The sequence below is a fragment of the Gallus gallus genome, chromosome 3 (assembly GCF_016699485.2).
Source record: "Gallus gallus isolate bGalGal1 chromosome 3, bGalGal1.mat.broiler.GRCg7b, whole genome shotgun sequence".
Classification (NCBI taxonomy): domain Eukaryota; kingdom Metazoa; phylum Chordata; class Aves; order Galliformes; family Phasianidae; genus Gallus; species Gallus gallus.
Genome location: NC_052534.1, coordinates 48,109,341 through 48,131,252, shown reverse-complemented (window position 1 = coordinate 48,131,252; position 21,912 = coordinate 48,109,341). Strand labels below are relative to the sequence as shown.

Here is a 21,912-nt window from a genome sequence, read left to right as displayed (position 1 = left end):
TAAGATCTGCATAGCAATTGAAAAGGTAGATTAGACAGATACTGTCTTAACATCTACTTATTTAAAGGTCTTCAAAATGCTTCAGCCTAGAGTAAGATCGTAGCAAGTAGACTTGTCACAACAACGGCAGTAGCACAGTTTGAAAGAGACTCTACTGTATCATCAGCAGGTGTAACACTGCTGGGATATTTGCATTTGAATAGGTTTTTCTATGAAAAAGTCATCTTTTACACATTTATCATGATTTCAGAAGTGCTTTGCTAGGTAGAAACTTCCTCATGCAGCAGGCACGTATAATGCTGTAACATGATGGAAAACAGAGCAATGATAGCTAAGTAACAAAGTCCTAGGCTACAGCAAGTGAGGATGTGCTCAAACACAGCAACCATGGACACAGAAACAAAGGGGGAAAAAATATCTGCTTACATTTGGAAGGCCCAGGGTACATAGGGATCTTGAGCAAGATACCCCTCCCTCCACTGCCAACCCTTAAATGAGGTCTGGGAAGAGGTGGAGCCAGAATCCACTCCTTCTGGTCACTGAGGTGCATTGCATGCAGCTGAGATCCCTTGAGTTGGCCCTGCCTTCCCACCAGGTGCTCAATCACTGCTTCAGGCCATGACTTAGCATTTCTGCTACAGCATGTAAGTTTGTTTTCTTCAGCCACTATGTGTCTATCAGTTTCCATCATCAACATATGGAAGAAAACAAAGAAAACCAAAACAAAATAAAATATCTTTTTAAATATAAATAGGTATGTTGATGTATAGAAACAACATGGCAATTGTGGGCATATTTTAATGTGGCTTGGTTCTTCATTTCTCAATTAAAAAGCCATAATACAATAGTCTTATATATGCAACAAATTGACTTAGGTATGCAAGCTTATGTTGATTTAAACTGAACTAATCTGATAAAGCTTCTCTGAGAGCTGTTATGGAATAAACACACACAAACACACAATCTCTTCTGCAAATTGGGCCAGGCAGAAGCACTTTATTTCCAAGCTATAGAAGATAACATGGAGTGACAAACGTTCAGCCCGATATCAACATGAGCTCTGAATTAAAAAGAGAAAAGAAAAATAGGGCATATTTACTTTTATAGCAGATGAAAAGTGCTTTGTGAGGGGGGCTGATAGGGCAGAGCTGCATCTGTGCAGAACGATGAGTTGTTATCTCAACTGTGAGGTGTATTCTTGATACCTGAAAACCAGCAGCCGATCCACCTGGACTTACCTCTGCTCACCGGTGACATTGCTGTGTCCTTGACCAGCTTTTAGGCTCAGTGAGGCCTGTTTCTATAAGGAAGCAATTCAAGTTCAAATTGTAAGGTTGACTGGGTTTCTTTTAAAATTTTTTGCTTCAAATTCTAGTTACGTCAAAATCAATTGAATTTGGGTTGAAAATGCAGGAAGTCTGAAGAAGTTTGGTGTTACTGTAGTTGTGAAAGTTCATTTCAGGCTGGCACTGTGCTACCAAGAACGTGTGCAAGACTGGGAAATGGGACTGGTGAAATAGCTGAAGATACAGCTGTGAAGCCAGCTAAATGGGCTGTCAAAGATAGTGAGAGAGAGACACTGACACCACAAACAGCTGTACTTCTGTAAAACATCACCTCCACTTGCTTTGCTGGCAGCACTTGTACCTGCACTGCTCACGTACCGGGCTGTGGGCGCAGGAGCTGGCTCCGCCACAATCCGGAGCGCCACCAGGGGGCGCTGTCCGCACAGGCACTGGCGACCCCGGCTGCAGGGAGTGCTTGAGCCTGTTGCTGCCGGTGGAGGGCGGCAGGGATACCGCCTTCGCGAGGTGCGGGCTGGTGGGTGATCTGCTCAGTATGGTGGTGGAGCTCAAGGAAGAGGTGGAGAAGTTAAGGGGCATCAGGGAGTGCGAGCAGGAGATAGTCTGGAGGAGTGACTCCCTGCTATAGATGTGAGAAGAACTGGGGTGATACCCCTCAAACAGTGGTGGACCCCTCTCCCGTTGCTGCCAGGCTCAGGGAGGGGACCTAAGAGATAGGAAGGAATGGCAACAGGTCTCAGCTCAGTGTTGCAGGCAAACCCCATCCCTACATACCTTGTTTCCTAGGTACCACTATGCAATCAGTTTGAGGTTCTGAAATTTGAGGGAATGGTGAGTGAGGATGCAGTGGGAGATCCACCCAGGGGGTTGTCTAGGGTGAGGCAGTTAACTCCATGCCTCAAGATGGCTTCCTCCAAGAAGGAAAGAAGGGTAACTGTAGTAGGCTACTCCCTTCTGAGGGGAACAGAGGGCCCCCTACCCATAGCAAAGCGTATTGCCCACCTGGGGCCCAGGGAAGAGACACTGATAAAAAACTTAATGGTCTGGTTCAACCCTCTGATTATTAACCTTTAGTTATAGTTCAGGCTGACAGCCGTGAAGTTGCTGAGAGAAGCTTGAAGGCTATCAGAAAGCACTTCAGGGCACTGGGGCAGTCAGTTGACGGAACAGGAATATAGGTGGTATTTTCCTCTTGCCTTTCAGTGGTAACAAGGGATACTGAGAGGACAAGGAAAACCCATTTTATAAATATGTGGCTAAGAAGCTGGTGCTATCACAAGAATTTTGGCTTTTTTTTTTTTTTAATTATTTTTTTTACTATAGGGCGGTTTACTCGGTGCCTGTGCCAGGAGAGGTTCAGGTTCAGGAGTTGTCAGGCACTGGAACAGGCTGCCCAGGGAGGTGGTGGAGTCACCACCACTGGAGGTGTTCAAGAAATGTTTAGATGTTGTACTGCGAGACATGGTTTAGTGGGGAAATATCTGTGGTAGGTGAACAGTTGGATTAGATAACCTTGGAGGTCTTTTCCACCCCTAATGGTACTATGATTCTGTGATATACAACCTCCATTAAAATTATGAATTAAAAATAGCTGTTCAGTGGTAATCACAAAAGTATAAGGATATATATATGTGTCCCATTTCAAGGAAAGATCTGTCTCTACAGTGCATAAGAAAAATCAAGTGATGAAGGTCATTTAAATGTTACTGTACTTGTCTCTTGGAACAACTGGTTAGGTTCATTGGTAATAGTACCTGTTAAATGCACCATGCATGACTACTTGCTGCTGTTAGTAGAAGCAGGCATCGTGGCTACTAGCACTAAAAGGTGCATGGGTGTAAACAGCCAGAGCAGCAGTAATATGTGAGCATTAATGCTGGGCATAATACACAGGAAAAGCATCAACAACTTCAGTTGGCTGCTGCTTCCTAACAGGCAGGAAGTTGTGCTCTGTCCTTGTGGCCCTGGGTTCACATGACCACCATGATGTCTTCTAACGGCTTTCGAGTCAGTGCAGGCACAGTGGCGTCTTTCTTGGGATAGCCCACGGGGAGCAGCAAGAGCAGCTTCTCATTGGCTGGGCGCTGGAGCAGCGCCCGCAGCTGGGGGCCACAGTTCAGGGGTGTGGTGGTCACCGTGTACAGACCGGCGTTCTGCAAGGAGACGGGAGCAGAGTGAAACAAAGGTCAGTGCTGGGTGGTTTTGCAATCATTATTCTCCTGAGGCCTGTACACATTCTCATACTGACTGGCCCAGAAATACTGCTTTATTACACTCTTCTGCAGGCTTTAGAACATCCCATTTACTTATTGCCTCAGCAGTGCCATGAAAGGTGCCTATTTGCCTGCAGGAAAAAAAAAAGGAAAACACCACCACCAACAAACCAGCATCTTTCCACTGCAGCAAGAACCCAGGCTAATGGAAATAGCTCTATTCCCTAATATATCTGTACTTTGTATAGCAGGAGTCTGCCTGTGGTGTGCATCATGACAGGGAACCTGCAGCTACAGTGAAGACGAGAAGCATTTTTGGAGCTTTCACTGGAATATCACCCCATGGGGTTCATCGCTCACACAGAGAAATGTTTTGGTTCTTAAACTCAGATTGTTGGCAGGAAGATGTCTTACAGCTTTCTCGACGTTTGTTCCTGCTCAAATTCTGTACCCCACAGGGGTAGGAGACACAGGCTCTGCCCCAGAACTTGTCATAGGAGTCTGTGACAAACAATCTGGCTTGCATCAGAAACCAAAAATAAGTCTGTGCATCACTCTGCCTCCATGTGAAATCTCACAAAAAAAATAAGCTAAATGATCTGACAAATAAAAAGAGCTGACACTATCCAAAAATCATGACCACACAGCTGAGGTGCTTCTTGAGCATTGTGCACGTGGATTTCAGCCTCTTCCTACACGTAATGCAAAGCATGTTGGTCGGCTTTGAGGCACAAAAGGCAGACACTGAGATATGCTCAGGCAATATGCCTCTCATATTCAGCAGTATCTATGATCTTCTGAAGAGCTAGTAGTAGTCCATGGCACTGTGTCCGTTAGTTGTCGTCAATTAACTTCTAAGAGCTGGGGAAGAGATAGCACTAAGGGGCCTAACAGTTGGTAGAGAGTCTCAGAAGTCCCACTTGGTGGTGAGCTGGCAGAAAGTGGAGTTTTGTCTCTCCTACAGCTTCTAATTTAGACACCTGTGACATAGCACTGGTTCTGCCCTATTCCTTGCGCATCCCCTTCGCTGTCAGATCTATGGGGAGAAAATAGAGACTCCCATGCAGCTGTGGAACAGCAGTACCCCCAGTGATGTGCATCTCCACTGCCCTCTTCTCAGACATCCCATCCTGAAGATTCTCCTAAGGAACAGCAATGCAGGAAGGGAAACATCACTCCAAACAGAATGGAGGAGAAATGGCAGTTCCCGGTAGGGAATTGGCCTGATGTAAGAGGTGGCAGCTTGTGGTTATCCTGCTGACAGTCCAAGCTAAGAATCAGAACATCTTCACTATTTAAGTATTGTGTGAACACATCAGATACATCAAGCAAAAGTGAGTGCTGAGAAACCACAGAGAAAATCCAACTGGTTGGTGTCAAGCATGCTGAGCTTTAGAAATCAGTACATTTTCAGAAATATCTCAGAAAGACTGATTGAAATAGTACAGTCTGTTCAGTAAAATACATCCCTGATATTTTTTCCAGCATTGTGAACTAAATCAATTCGGGGTCAAGCCATTTCTTAGAGGTTACTGAAAATGTGGTGCTGTACAGTCATAATTTGGTAACCTATAGACCTTTGTCATCCCTGTTAACATAAAGAAGGAACTACATAAGGCAGAAACCACAGATGCTGAAGCCAGCCATAGGAGGACAATGACAACTCTGAAAGTAAGTTGCATTGCATATTTCTTCTTCTTAAGCAGTACTGACAATAGGAATCAGCACGGACAAGGGCCTATGCAGAGTAACTTTAAAACTCACAACTAAAATATACTGCCAGGATTTGGACAGTCTGGGAGGACTGAATGTTAAAATCTAAATTGGGTTCCATCCTTATTTTGGCAGAACAGTTTTGATTTGTAATTGAAACCGATATTGTGACTTCTCAGTGTGCCAATTCTGTCAACATACCTGCAGTGCAGCAAGCAGCATGCCACAGGCAATAGATACACTGATTTCATTGTAGTAGTGGGTCTTCTTTTTGCCATTTGGAAGCCTCCCATACACTTGCTTGAAAATAAGGATCAGATAGGGGGCAGTGTCCAAGTACTCTTTGATCCAGTTTGTTCTGCAAAAGAATAATATTTAAGACATTTATTTTGCAGCTCTTTCACTTTCCTGTAAATCACATTTGCTATCTGCAAAGGTCCAGTAAAGGTATGTGACAATTATAGCAGTAGGCTAAAACTTAAAACATATTCTGTAGAGGATTAAGTATTATCAGCTGAAACAGAAACATTTCTGCAAAAAGCCTGAATAGAGTTCTGAGGTTTAACGCATTCAGCTGAGGGACTGAAAAGCAGAATTGCAAAAATCGGAGCTAGGTCTTGACCTCTTATCTATGAACTGGCCTCACAAGCATTTGTCCTTAAGATGATTTAATTCCTAAATTTTTGCAGGCCTGCTGCTCTACCTGTTGTCATCAGTGCCAACATTTTTGTGATTGCAGGCTTTTTATGTTTATTTTGTACTGCTCACATTCAAAACAAAAAGTACTTCATTTTAGTAGCTTACATAGCACATAAGCACCTGAAAAATAACAGTTTTCTGAAAGAAAGAGAACAAATTAACCCTGTAAAGCTGGTGCATATGCTTCATTTGACAAGCCAATACTCACAATGTGTCTTCCCATTGTGTGGAGTTAATCAAGTCAGATAGACTTTGTAGGGCATTTCAAAAAATTAAATATTGCATAATTCAACACTTGCATAAAGTCTTGCCTTGGGACTACCGCAGCCAAACGCAAAATTCCTAATAACTTTGGGAGCTTCACAGCTTGGCAAACAACAGGAAAAAAATGGGACAAAATTTCTGGCAATAGAGATTATATAGGAAAATAAAAATGACAAAGTCAAATGCTTGGAAAAGTCTCAAAATGGAGAATGCATAATCACTTTTACTCAAGGGAATTTTACGGATCAGCCACCAAGGATCTACGCATATTTTTAGGTTTTTCTCACCAATCTTATATCTTAGAAATATCTAAAAACAGAGAAGGAGGAAGAAAAGGAAAAGTATTCTAGAAGAAATCAAGATAGGCTTCTTTTATCATTTTAATTTTCTAGACTATGGTGCGTTCAATAAGATTCTTGTTATCTTGAAAATCAAGACAAAGCCAAACAGCATAGAAGGGTATGCTGGATATTCAAATGACTTTCATTTCACCCTTTTTCAGTTAAGACTGAAGCACAGAGTCATAATGTGTAGCCAGAATTAACATAGAGATAGTAAAATATAGAAATGCAACTCCTGCTGGGGGGAGGGAGCTCCAACTTTCTTCAGACAGGAGTATGGGAAGAAGCCCAACTGAAAATTGGTAGGAGGATCACAGTATAGAGACTTTAGCACCACACTGGCTGGGACAGCCTCTGACCTCATCTTTCTTCTTTCTCTGCAGTCAGGAAGCGGGAAATGTTTACAGCTGCCCTTCTGTGCAGTACCAGAAAATGGGGAAAGCTTAAGGAACAGGGATTTGAAAGAACATCTTTAAAACAAGATTTAAAAATATTTATTTTCAAAGATTTTATGTGTTGTTTGTTGTTGTTTTTTCTCACTGAAAATAAGTGCCAGAATACAAAAAGAAAAGCATGGACAAAACTCTCAGTATAGTTTCTCCTAGACCAAAACACATCTCTTAGCCAATTCATCTTTTCATACCTTAATCTCTTCAGGTCATTAACCCATCTATCTCCCATCCTTTTTTTGTAGTTTATTTCTTCTTCTTCTTCTACGATCTCCCGAATCTTATGTTTTAAATCTGGATCTTGCACTACCACAAAGGTCCAGGGCTCAGTGTGCGCTCCACTGGGTGAAGTACCTTAGTACAAGAACGGGAAAAGATGAAGAAGCAGCTGGCAGAATGCTGGGAGAGGGTGTGCAGTGAGAGGTATAAGCTCTTCCCTCTGTGCTTTCAACTGACCATCAGAGCAATGGGAAAGAAAGCTGATGAACTGGGAGAAAAGGACGGAGATAAGTTCTAGCAGACAACCTCTGCATCTGTAAGTGCAAAATTCCATCCAGTGACTGAGGTTAGTCCTTTCAAATCGCCATTTAACAGTTAGGAAAAGTCAAGGATTTGTAAAAATTCATTTGTGGTTCTTTATGATAAGGCAATGTGGTGTATATGTGCAATATATGCGTGCAGTACTGTTAATGCAAATTATTATGCCCAAAGCAGCACATCATCTGAATATGCAACAAACTCAGAAATGGTTTTAGCTGAAGGGCAAAGCTAATAGCTTTCAAGGAAAGAAGTCTAACCACCCGCAGGAATCTGTCACTGGCTAACAAATATGAGGAACTGCACAATGCAGACATCTGCCATATAGCATACAGGCTTGCATTTGTTGTCCCAAAGACAACTGTTCTATGTAGGTGTGCACGTATTCAATCTCCACTTGCTTATTGGGCCCTGATTATTACACATTGACACTACTGGAGAATATTTTAAATGTCTAACAGACGAAAGCCAGAAGCTGAAGGATATAGTCATCTGTGCTAGCTCACAGAGAAATAGGGTAAAGAACACTGTTCAGATCTCTCTAGCTCCACATAAACACTTTAAAAAAATATTTGAAATTATTGGATGTGTGCTACATTTGCTCATGTGAGCACTGAATTCAGCTTGAGAAACACTGAATAAGCAGCTTGAACTATTTATCTTTTATATTAAAATGTGTTTGTATCAAGAACCTCATCTCTCCCCCGGGTTTGGATAAGAACTGATGACATTTATGTTTTGCACTGTTTTCTTTTCTTCTCCACAGCCCAAAGCTTTCAGGGTTACAAAGTACTTCATCTGTACTCCAGGCTTGTTCACTTTGCTGCATTTGCTAAAACATGTTCAGTGTTCTAATGACTCCCAGCTAATTAGAGGAAGATGGAGTCTCGTTACAGTGCAGTAACAAAGCTGATTACAGTTTTAAAGAGAAAACAATGCACCTCAAATGCTAAAAATCTCCTTATTAATAATCCTATTAAAGTCTATTGAACTTTCCTCTAAGGTAGCTTATGAATATTGTTCTATAGTAACAATGGCAAGTTCACAGAATTAAGATGAATAACGAGCATCAGACACACTACTGGCTGAAGTCAGTGTTACTAAAGCAGAGATGAGATTAGACGAGGACATTACAGTGATGATCTGAAACACGAGTTCTCAAAAAAATGAAAATTCATATCTGATTCTCAGCCAAACCATGATCAAGGTCCTCTGCATGCATCCCAGTCATGCAACGGGACCCTGGCACTGATACTGGAAAGACTGGAAAACGTTTATTTTTGTTCTTAATCAGAAGTTTTATTACAAAAATAAATCTTAACCATTTATGTTATCTGAAATTTTTCCCACATCCGAGTCAAGCTCATAAATTTATTTGGGGAAAAACAACAACCAAAAAATATACGTGATGATTATCATGAGGAATTAAATTTGAAAGCACATGAAGTACACATGGTTTCATGTTTTTTGAGAGAAAACACTTCAGTATTCCTATCTGAAAGATATTTCACTGAAAAGTATTTAAGTTTTATTAAAAAATACTTTTAAAAGATTAAAAATGATATATTTTTTTCACACTTGATTTTTTTTCTTTCCCTTTTAGATGCATTAAAACTATAAAAGAAGTGCTCCAAACAAGTCGTTGACATACCGTCACTGAGGCTGGTTAATTTCCAAGCAATCAATGAGTGCTTACTCATTATGGCTTCAGATGAGTCTAGGAAGACCATAATCCAAGTGCCAATTCCTTTGGCTTTTTCATATCACTCTTACGCAGTGGAACAGCCATGCTGAAGGTTGGTTTTCTTCAGACTTTGAACAATGCAGTACCTACCTGCTGTTCTGATGACATTATCAATAACCTCCCTGGGGACTGGTTCATCACTGAGAAACCTGACAGAGCGCCTCTTATTGAGAAGTTCATAAAATGACCGTGACCTTTTAATCATTTCAGCCTCAGAGTAGCGCTCTGCAACAAAGGGGACATGGGCAACATTTTCGTCAAGTCCTTGCCACTCTTCATCAACCTCTGCAAGAAAATAAAAGTGGTTAGGGATTTTTTTTTTAGCTGGAGGACACTGAAATCTTTGACATTCACTGCAATAATGCACTTTGGTCTGTATTGACATACACTGCACTTCTACACTACCAAAAAGCCAAAGTCTGAGGTTCCCGTTGACACAACTCATTGACCCCAAGCTCCAGCTAACGTATAAACTTTGTTTAAATACCAAGAGGCAGAAGAAAGCTGGCTGTAGCAACTGTGATCCAGGAAGAAGTTACATCCTTTAGCTCTACAGTCTGCAAGTGTTCCTGTAAAAGTGGATTACAAGGTGAAACACCAGTGAAAAGGAGGGCAGGTTTTCAGCCCACTTTTCTCAGTAAGCAAATCTGAACACGTTATGTGCATCCCCAACAGTCTAATAAGAAAAAAATCATTCAAATTACTGAAGTTAAGAAGAGAGCTTAACTATCAAGATGTGTAAGATTTCCTCTGAAGAGCTGAGTGTCAGCTTCTTCCTATGTTCATGTTTCATAGAGTATGTGCAAATGGGACTTTGTGGTTAAGTTCTTTGGTTTCATGGGACTTTCAGCAAAAGGGAAAATGGGTAATGGGCATTTGTACTGAGGATAACGTATCAAACACAGGGTATTGTGTTTCTTGTTTTTAATTTAAGAACTCAAAATGGTTCCTAATTTCACTGAAATGAAGCCTTCCTTTCTTTTCTTTAATACCATAAAATACATTGTCTGCTCTCTCTGAAATCTACCTTTTTCTCCTCTGTGTTCCTAGAATTAACAGTGGCATTTTTTTGCCGCTATGACATGGAAGCTAAAAGCATTTAAATTTTGCATTTCTGCTAGTCGATAGTATTGAGCAATCTGCTACAGAGGGCTGAGTCAGGAAAAAATATTCCAGTTCTTTTCCAGTTGCCATTAGGCTGTTATTTCAAAATCATATCAGTATCCAATGCAAAGTTAAACAGCAGCTAATTCTGTGTTTTCATAGTATACAGTTGCCTTAGAGACCAGGCTGATTTTTGTTAATTTTATAAATACCAGTGAAATATTCACAAGCGTGGCTCAGCTTGTGCAAGGGGATGCAACATATGCAGTTGAACATGTTGAATCTAAACAGTGATTCTGAACTCCCAATAACACGTGTTTCATTTTATATACAAGTAAGTCACCCCAAAAGTTTGTTTCTTTTAGCATTTCATAGCTGTGTTGGGCAAGCTCAGTCAAGCCTGCAAGAACATGGCTACAGGGCAATGGGAAGCAGAGACCAGTTGTAAAAATTATTTTGTGGGAATCTTAAACACTCAAATTGAAAAAAAAAAATAAATAAAAAGGAATAGGATGCCTTTTTCTAGCATTCTATTTGTGTTTTACATTTTGTACAGTAGATTATTTATTATCCAAATACCAAGTAGCTGGCTAGAATTTGCTCTTTGCTAGGATTCTGGTGACCTCCTTCAGAAATTATCACACACATCTTTTTGGCTGATCTTCCCCCACACTCAGCGAAGGGAATACCACTGGGTTACAAAGGCGATGCTTTCGGTGTGCTGGGAAGTAACCTGAACCAGGAGGGTTACAGAGAGAATACACTTCCTTGGGTGCATTGATACAGACAGAATACAAAAACTTGAACGTTTTGGGTGCATGAATTATCCCAAAATCTCCTCTTGAAGGACTTATAGGCCTGAAAGCTGGTTTGCTGCCTGCAGCTGGCCTCTCAAAATCCATCCTGTGTATACAGGTATTTCTGAAATAAGCAATATACTCTTTGCTGAACTGAGAATTAAAAGTAACACAGACTGACACACATCCTAATTTTATCTACAGGCACTTACATAAGGAGTTTCTAAATGGAAAAAAATGTTGTATTTATGATAACAAAATACTCTTTGAAATCAGCTGAGGTTGTGCATGTGTATCATAAGGCAGAATGTGACCAGAAAAATATACTGAATTTATGTATTGGATTAGTGTCCTGGAGAAAATTTCAAGTCAAACTATATTTTTTATGTTTATGCCAGTATGCTGTAGTGACCATTCCTATTCATTTCCTAAGCTTACAATGTTGAGTGTCCTGAGAAACAGGAATAGGATACTTCTAGTCTATCTATAATAGCTTAGAAATAGTTCAGTAAAAACTTAGCCCCCACAGCTCTTATGTGCTCTCATTATTTACTTTCATACGATGAGGTTTTACCAAGGTTCAGAAAGCAGGAATTTACATACATGTAATGCATTGTACCTTCTATTCTTTTTTTCCTGGTGGTGGAATCCTTACAGCTTAACTTTGGCTCCTAAGCTTATCCAAGCCCTGCTTGGACATCTCTTTTTCTACTACTATTGTAAAATCATCAAAAATCCTTTTGGGTCAGAGATACAGAATCCAGTCTGTAAACTACTGACACCTTTACAAAAGAGGTTTGTCAAGTAGAAGTTTAAGGCTGGAGGAAATCTGTGTAATCTCTGTACCTGATTTTGAAACATGAGGAGAGGAAATTCGAGTAAATGATAAACCATGAATGCTGAAGAACAGAAAGATCAAATTATCTGTATAGATGAGGAGAGTAGTTAGAGAGTTGACTCAGAGGATGTACTTAATTCAAAGAGCAAGTTGCTTGTGGACGTTTGAATGCAGAGGCCAAGACAGCAAACTGGAAGAGCAATCAGTGCCTGTATGGGACATAGAATCATATCTCATTTAAAACACGACAGAACAGGGAGAGAAGAATCAAGCAACAATAGCAGTATCCACTTGGACATGTTCAGGAAACATTAACAGAATTGATGTGGCAGATGGGAAAGAAATATAAAAGTGATATATTTAAAACAAGGGTAGCTTTTTGAGATGCATTGCCTTATGGGATATTGTGAAACATACAAGAAGTTCCCAAAGTCACATTTGAAATAGGACACATCTTTAAGAGCCATATTGCCTTAACTGTGTGTTGTTACTGTGAAGTATATGGTGAAAGCACGGCTTCCTTTAGTACAGACTGAAGAGGAAATACTAAGATAATACTAGAAACCAGGCTTCCCAGCTTCTTTTCATTCTCCAGTGACTACCTTAGCTTTGGTTTCAGTGAGGGTGGAGGAATTTATTTAAAAAGAAAGCAAAAAAAAAAAAAAAAAAAAAAAACAACAACAAAAAAGTGCCCTTGCACTGAGATTATCAGTTAATTCAATTTAATTGTCTAGGTGACAAGGAAACGAAAGCTTCTAATTTGGTGAAAATAAAAGATTAAGAAAAAACAAGTTGAACAACTCAGATTGAAAAACTCAGGGATCAGGAATCAGAGGCATTTGACACATCTTCATATAAAAATATCAAGTAAATGATGTACAGGCAGCTAAGAATAGAAGTTAACCAAGTTAGAAAGTATTAACCTTGCAGGTAAAGTTGAGTTAAGTTTTTTGAGGTTTGCTTTCCTGGATTTTTTCCTTGAAAGTAGAAGAAAAGCAGCTACTCCATGGCCAAGATGGTTCGGCATGGTAATAACATGGCAGGGAAAAAAAAAAAAAGGCATATACTTTCAAAGATACTGAACATGTGACATGGGTGAGATGACTAGTGAGAATGAATGTTTGAAAAGCACCATATTTAACTATCTGATTTAGAATATCTAATTTAGAATTGTAAGCAAAAAAGTGCTGGAATGCACTAAGATGGGAATACTGGCTGAGGCAGGAGAAGAACCTACAAGTGACAGAACTGACACACAAAATCAAAGTTCTCCTAGAAATTTTTTCAAAACATCAAATAATCTATTATTTATTCCTTTCCACCATGTGTCTACCATTCATTCTTAGCAGTTAATGTTATCCATATGCTAAGCTAAAAACATTATCAACACCATCTGTTTGGTGCACGCTCTCTATATCTTTAATGGCTATGTTTGGACATATTCCTGTTTGTATGGTCACATTATATAATACTACAAGTGTCTTGTTTATATGTTTGTGTATTCCTTCATTTGATGGACAACAGACTTACTGCTAGTCATTCAGCTACCTTGTTAGACACATTCTCAACATTCCCGTAAATGCTATTCTGTTGTACATCTCCAATAGTCATCAGGCTTCTTTCCAAGCAAACCTGAAAAGATTCTAGCTTAGATATCCCAAGTGAAATCTCATAATAGATATGTCTTTTGGATACATTTCAGAATTATGTTTGTGTTCTTCCTAGAATTTCACATGGAAACTTAAAATCAGCCTACAGATCATGTAATAAATTTTGCCTTGGTTTGAAGGAAACAAGTTTACTATGAGTTTCTAGTATTGTAAACTCACATTGAGTATAATGACTTATTGTTTAATTTTTGCTGGCCACTTATTTTGCCCACAGTGATACTTCTATGTGTTACTGGCTCCCAATTTTATATCATTAAGAAATTTCACTTGCACACCCCTTGGTTTTATGAAAGGCTACAGAGTAATATTAACTATTGATTCTAACACTGATTGTTGAAAAACATCACCAGTAACTTCATTCTAGACTAGTGTTTGCTTTCCAAACTAGCTCTTTCAGTTTATTCTCTAAGGAATTGCTTCCTACATTTAGAATTTCTCTTCCAGTCCTCTTTTCCAAAGTAATGATATGATGCACAAATGTAATTACGTGCATACAAAGAAAGGCTGTGGACCTCTGTTTCTAAAGTGTTAGACAAATGACCCTGTGATTCTTCACATGATTGATGGCAGACTGCTACATAATCTGCCACTATAGGAATCCCATTAATGAATCCAATCCTGAACTGAATGTGTTGCTAATGGTAAGCTAAAGGAGATGGAGTGCCTTACTTGTGGGATATAAATAGTTTTTAGCAAGGTGAGCCTGGAAACCTCAAGGATTGGTCAGGGATCTTAACCAAAAGAAGCATCAAATGGGAGAGACAGACCTTGGAAGAAAGAAGTCAGTAACATAGCATTGGGAAAGTGAATTCAAGCCATAATGCGGTTACAGAAGGCTTCTTAAGTTCTTCAGAGAAATGAACTGTTTCATAAAGCGAAGAAATACTGGTTTATCTAGTAAATGAAAAACTGTGAGCCAATCTGATTGTTGTCTATAAACCACAGAAGGATTACGAACCAGGCCTGGGAAAAGTATCCTAGTAACAAACAAAAGAGGGTGGAACAATAAAAAGTTGGTATAGACAAAGGTTAGACAGCAGGCAGGGGAGAATTTTTAACCTATGGCATGAGGTTCTAGAAAAACATTCCAGCAAGGTATGAAAATGGGATCAGGTTTTGAGTTCAGTCAGCTAATGACAAAGACTGGAGCATCAGCAGAGAGATAAACAGAATGAATTGTAATGTCCATGTAAATCTTGTGTTCCTAAATGACACAAAGAATGAACTGTCATTAAATTGGAAAATTAAATTTCTTCTGTCTCACTTATGTCAATAGTATTATTACTGAAAGATATGGGGAACCTTTGAGCTCAGAGAGGTGAAATACATCTAAAGTGGGAAAGATCTGTTATAAGAAATATCGTAAGCAATAAGCACTGAAGTCTGAGAAGAGATGAAACATATAGGCCTTTGCACATTGCTTTATATATCTTACAAACATTACCAAGCAAAGTCCACACAATTAAATAGACAGCAATAAAATCCCTTTGCTAATAATCTCTGCAGCTGATCCCCAGAATAATAAGGTTGCAAATATAATTCATTCTGATTCTCCACAGCACCAAATTGGCTCTGTATTTACCTTATCCATCAATGTTATTGATCTGAATATATGACCCAGAAAGTGACTTGTTTGTTCCTGATTTGAGCCGGGTGTATTGTAGTAATTAACTAGGTAAGGACTCCCTGGGCTGAATAATTTCCTGGAAGTTGCCTTTACAACCACCTAGATTTAACTGTGTAAAACTGAAGCCATGGGAGACAAAGTACCACCGTTTTGGAATTAGATGCCCAGCACTAGGAGAAAGCCTTCATGACTCATGCTTCAAGATAAGGCTGAGGAAACATGTTTTTAATCTACGTTTAATTGGCAATTAGACAAGACCTAGTACAAGATACAGCCACACATATAGACCACTTGTACCAATCCACAGCATGACAGTTCCTCATTCTGGATCTCATAAATGAAGGAAGATATAGAACATATGGAGATGCAAACAGATCTGAAGTACTTCCAGCTACTAACCTACTGACTGAATGCTTGCCGCTTAACCAAGAAACTGTTTCTGGCTGCTTTGAGAAACATCTTTCTCTTCAGTTGCTGAAAGCATAACAAAAACAGGCTTGGGAGCACCTGGGACTCCTTCTTCTGCCATTCACATTCCATGGCTTTACTGAGCCTGTCCAAGCAGATCAGCTAATTACACCTAATGCTCCAGTGCCCACAAGTTTGCCCCTCTGAGGGGAAACATCCCCTGCTGGTGCCACTTGAAGGAAAGTTTACAATGCTGGTGATGCCTGAGCAAGTTCAGTGCTTTCCTAAGAAGGTGCAACCTGCCCCTTGAAGTGTTTCAGAAACTTACAAGGGCTGCACAGTATCAGGCTTCTTCATTCCCTCAGTAAAGTGCCCTTTGGTCATGGCCAAGTATCAAAAAACTTGGTATTTAGCTGCATTTTCCCATTAGGGTCTATACAAAATTCAGCATGTTTACCTAAAGCAGCTTTGGGTTCCAGTTTTAAACAACAATTTAAAATGCTTCATCTATCTACCTCAAATTCTCTCCAGAGGAGTTACCTCTTTAAGCACGAGCCAACTTGAGACGTTTAAGTAGAAGTGAGTTTTTCTAATAAAGATACATTAGTGAAGTAGTAGAGTTTGCATGACAGGTAAAATATTCTCTACTGTTCAGAAAAAAAACCACCTCTGTTTATATTCCATGTTTCCACTTTGGCAGCTGCTGTGGCCAGTGAAAGTTTTTACACTGACAACAAGGTGAACATGTTTGATCATTTATTATGGCATTAGTTGTATAACAGATCCCTTCCAAGACGGTCATATGCTCTTCTCACTTAGTCTGGGCTTTTTCCTGTTGAGGAAAACCCTCACCAAGCATGGTGCAATTACTTTATTTTATCTGGAGATAAAAGACCTGCCTGCTTTGCAAATATCTTGGCTTTAAATCACATAGCATTAAAGGAAATATGATTATTTCTTTTTAAAACAACATAAGTTAAAAGTCTAATTTAATGTTGCATTACATGGTACATTAAGAGCGGTTTTACTTAGAATCTCCTTTTAGCAATGGCACAGATGTGTGCCTACCTGTTAATTTTTGTAAGCACTTCGTAACTACTACAATTTTGAATTTAGAACCTGCATTAGAGATAGGAGGAAAAAACTAAGACATAAATAAAAATAACATTTTGTATATGGAGCTATAGCAGTGAGGGTTCTCATTAAGGGCTAATAGGTTTTTTTATTCAGGGGATCTACATTTTTAAACTAATAGAAACAGCTGTAGTTCTAGATGTCAAAATGATAACTCATAGAATTTTCACTTGAACTACCCCCAGGAATTTTAATTTGCAACAGTTTAACTGAACTGGCAAGCCATTAGAAAAGGGAAATACTGGACAGTTTTGTATAGGATTTATTTTGCACTGCAGAAAGGAAGGCATGACATTTGAACTAACTTTTAAGTAGATGTTGTGTATTTGGGAAGTAGTCAACATGGTTTAAAAGATTCCAAGTATCAACTATTTCTGAAAACTGATACAGAACGCTAACTCAAACTATGTTGAACATTGAGTAACAGAGAGAAATAAGGGTTCTCAGAATTAGGTATATGTACAGAAAACAATGTGAGACAGAAGATTTCAAGAAAATGACTACGTTAATGTGTCTGTATGGGAGAGAGAGGAAAAAAAAAAAAAGCCTTTGAAACCAGCATGAGTGAATAAGCTGTATTAATTTTAAGTTTAAAAATTTCATAGGAACAGACCCATGTAGATATTTATATTACAAAGAAATGAAAGGAGATTATGAAGGATAATGAAGAAGCAAAAAAGAAGGTAAGGTACATTTTAGGCTCGCACTTTTGTCCAAGATGAGAATTGGGAACCACTACTGCAAGAAAAGGTATTCTATTTGCAGCTTCAAATATGCTGTTGGATGAACAGAAATCAGCGTCATCACTACTGCTATTGCTCCTAAAAATCTGACTCAACATAGCTCCAAAATGATCCCCATTCTAAACCAGATAAAATTCTTATGGACATTCATAACTGTAACAAAATTATTTCCCTTTTTTTCTGGGGTTGTTGAGATCAAATACATACTGTGTCATGTAGCACATGTAGATAAAGCAGGATTAAGTGTCTACCGAGTCAGCCTACAGACAGAAGCTCTCTCCTCCCAGAGTTCACCATCCTAGGAAGAAATTTTAACAACAGCCCCTTTCTTTCTTACATTCCCCACAGAATTCCTCATAGATCTGAGATCTCTTGGGCACGGGGCAGACAAACTTTGAAAATACATTTTCTTCAAGTTGACAAGCTCAGGGTGCGGTAGCAGTATAGCACTACGCATTTCTATGAAAGTGGAGAAGTCCAGAAGTTTGCATCTCTATTCATATTAGCAGACCAAATTCAAGCAACAAAATGGGTCAGTTGGATAAGATTTTTCTTACCTTCTTCCTCTAAGTGGTGATCAGTGCCATCTCTTAGATCTTCATCCACCCATGGGCGAGATATGGACTTGCTTCTAGTGTCAAGTTTTTCCTTCTCTCTATTAGTCTTCTTCAGTATTACCCCAATCAAAACACACATAATTGCTATGAAGACTGGGGTTAAGGAGGAAAAGAATGTCATGACTACAGAAATGTGGCGACAAGCACAGGACGGCAGTAAGCAGAAAGGGGTGGACCCAAGGTTCACTCCTTGATCCTATCTCACTTCTGCTTTTCAGCCACTGCCCCCACAGACTCCTCTGTGATGTTCTGCGGTTAAGCAGACCCAGATTTAGCTATTTTGAAATAAAAAAAGTAACAACACTGCTTACAAAGAACTAGCAGAGGCACTGACCATGTACAAACACATAAATGCTGACACATGCAAAGTAAATAAAAAGACCTTCCAAAATCCCAGCCTGAGGCAAAACACTCCTTCCCCTTATTTTTTCAGTTACAAGTGATCCCAGTAATCTTGCTTGTAGAAAGAGCCAAGTAGGAATGTGACTTCTAGAAACTCATGACATCTCTTCAATGTTTAACTCAGAATACTTAGTAATATTACACAGTTCCCAGGAAATCAGAGTATCACCAAGCGAATACAGGCTTGCAGTGCCACCCTGGGTTGTGTAAACAGGTCAATATAACAGATAAGTGAAGTGGTAGCATTACTTCAGCATGAAGTATGAATTAGATTGTCCACAGAACCCTGTATCTGTTCTGGATGGTCTGGGGAAAAAAAGAAAAAAAGAAGAAGAATTCAGGGGGTAAAAGTAAGAATGAACTGAAGGCTGGAAATCTATGCTGTGGTGAGTTTTAAAACTGTGACTCAGTTATCTTATCAAAAGATTAAAAAGCAATAGGATCCTGGTCTAATCCAAGAATGGTCAATGTCTAACCCATTTTTAACTCATTCAGCTGCTTGGGAACTGAAATAACATAGCAGCATGGAATTAGTGTCTTTATCTGGGACTGTTGGGCCATGCTGGATAATAAAAGGTCAGGTGGCAATGGAGAGCAGGGTACAGGAACTGCCTGCACGCAGTTACCAGCACCTACCAGCTCTTTTAGCGACAGATAAGCACCAGCTCTGCCACAGCTTATCTCATGCTGCACAGGGCCAGCCTTGAAGTCTCTGCACATTAAACTGCATTTTGGATAAGCCCACGCAGGATAAGTGAGAGCAGTCTACAGAGACATGTCCCTATGCACAGTGCACAATGTGCCCTGCTAGGGTGTGCTACAAGCCCTGCCTAGGGCAACCTCCCTCCCTAACCCTCCAGATGAGTGCAGAATTCCTCCCTAGCCCTCCAGATGAGTGAAGAATTCCATCAGAAATGAAATAAAGAAGACATAGAAAAATTGTGTTTATGTTGCTAATCTAATCCAGTAAAACTGGTGACAGACAGGCATCTGCCACTGGTTATGAGGGCAACCTACTTGAAAACCTAAGCCATTAGTCTTCTTTTCCAGTCTCCAGTCCAGATATGACCTGGGTCATACGGTTGGGTCATTGATGCTTGGTTTCCTGTAAAATGTTAATTAACTAAAAAACTCATTTTTTACAGGAATAGCAGGGACAACTATAATCATGTAGGAAAAAAAAAGAGTTAAATTTATCCTTTATTTCCTTAATTTAGATATTTAATTTCATTTATCCTCCCTGCTGGCCATCCAGTCAAGGAAGAAATACTTCACCTACTCCCAGTTGGAAACATCTAAACTGTTTGTGTGAGTAGAAAGGGACCTACAGTTACATCAGACACTTTTTTGACAGCCCATTCTACGGCAGAGAAGGAAAGAGAAATGTAATCTGAATGGCACTGACTATTTCTCCCACAGGGAATACATTCTTGTTAACCTTGAATATTCACAGACATATAAATTAGCATCAGGATGCTTTGCAGCCAAGAATCCATCCTGCAGAGAGACAGGTCCATTCAGAAAGAGAGAGAGAGAAGCAATAAGGAAGGTTGAATTCTATTGTTTAAAATAACTACTTCTATTTGCCGTGCTGGGAACCTTGCAATGTCTCACTCTTCTGGAATAACTTTCACTTTCTTAGAGGTGATGATATATTAATTTTTCTCTTGTAAAGAAGAGAAAGAAAGAAAACTAAACAAAATTCCATTTGGTATTAACTCAGACAAAGTCTGTATTTGGTGTTATATATTCAAGTCTCTTAACTTGAACTTCAGCCCCACAGAAATCCCACAGTACCTTGTTTTATTAAAATCTGATTTAGTTTCAATAACTCCGTGCTGCAGACACTCAAAATATAAACACAGTGATGCTCTGAGGAAATGCAGGAATGGTGGGTGGACACAGTCAATTTGTATATAGTAGATTTTAATCATTTTTTCTAAACACGCTGCTGGATTTTCTTCAATCCAAGCTTTACGTGATTATTATCATGATAAGTTCAAGCAATTTTATTACCATTATTTCTTCTGTTCTATGGTAAGATCTAAAGCCTAGCAGCTGGATATTTTATTTTGTGATTTTCAAAATAGTCAGGAGAAATGCTGCAAATACTCCTACACCTACAAATTAAGCTTTTCTGACAAGCTTAGAAGGAAGACATAGAAAGAATTCAATAGCTATTGTAAACACCAAAGAACCAAAATGTTAGTGCATGAAATCCATAATAACATTCTTAAAAGATACAGACCTTCATACAAGAGCTTTTGGACCATACTCTCTTTTATATATATTTTCTATTGAATTCTGTGTTTAGTTGTTGTTCTGGAGAAATAAATGTATTCATGTATCAAACATGGCCCTTTATTTTTCTCAAAGGAAACACGTAAAGAGCAAATGTCATTGATAGCCTGCAAGGATGCACATGCATGGTAGTGCACTGCATTAGATCCATTCTAAGCTGTTGCGACTCCATTTCTGAGGATAGTGGGACTGACTGACTGCTATTTCACCATCCTGTTGTAACTTCACTGAGTGGGAGCAAAGGCACCTTTCAGCACCCAGACTTGAGCTCCGAGTTCCACAGCTCTTCCCCTTCAGATACATCCCCCCTGTTTCTTTCCATCACTGCTGTGATCTCAGCGTATCCCTCACATCCTGCTTTGGGGAGCCCTAGGGCATTATTATGGGGCTAGGAAAAGGCTGCTGCTGAATTCTTGTGTGAATATAGGCCTTTCCATCTAACACAGGCAAAAGATGTAAATGGTAAGAGAGCCTATAAATGCTCAAATTATGAGTGGATATGTTGTCTGTGAGTGTGGGCTACATAAAGACACAGAGGTAGAAGAGACAGAGATGGTGAATTGCGAGGCAGAAGCAAAACCCACACTCTTTCCACAGTCTTATCTGTGTTTTTCTAACAGTACACTTTTTTTGATAACTTTAACTTGTGAAGATACGTGGAAGGAGAGAGCTTTTTGTGAAGTCCTCAGCCTTCTTGCTTTAGCTCATCTTATTTGCCTATGGAAAAACACGGGCTATAGCACTGGATGATCAACAGAAAAAGAATGTTAACATGGAACACACAGGAGAGCAGAGTAGGATGGAGATGGTAAATACAATAAATGCAGCACAAGTCTGTAAGAGAAAACACTTTTTTACGTGCTATTTAGAGTTACCATGGCATGCCTGTCTTGCTGAATATAATTAGTTGCACGCATAGAAGGAAAGCATACACTATTTCTAGTACTGGTCAGCGCACATGCTTTTGTTGGGACCATCAAATGACACAACAAAAGGTGGCAGTGAGT

The 21,912-nt window shown here is 39.5% G+C and overlaps 1 protein-coding gene across 1 annotated transcript; it reads right to left on the bottom strand.

The window, feature by feature from the left end:
• Window positions 1–965: 965 nt before the first annotated feature.
• Window positions 966–18,674, bottom strand: IYD (iodotyrosine deiodinase). Its single transcript, XM_419670.7, has 5 exons — window positions 18,143–18,674; window positions 9,355–9,549; window positions 7,178–7,337; window positions 5,432–5,588; window positions 966–3,457 (listed from the first exon to the last, which is right to left on the bottom strand). Exons 1-5 carry the CDS (start codon window positions 18,321–18,323, stop codon window positions 3,275–3,277), a joined length of 876 nt encoding a protein of 291 aa, XP_419670.2. The 5' UTR covers window positions 18,324–18,674; the 3' UTR covers window positions 966–3,274.
• Window positions 18,675–21,912: the final 3,238 nt, after the last annotated feature.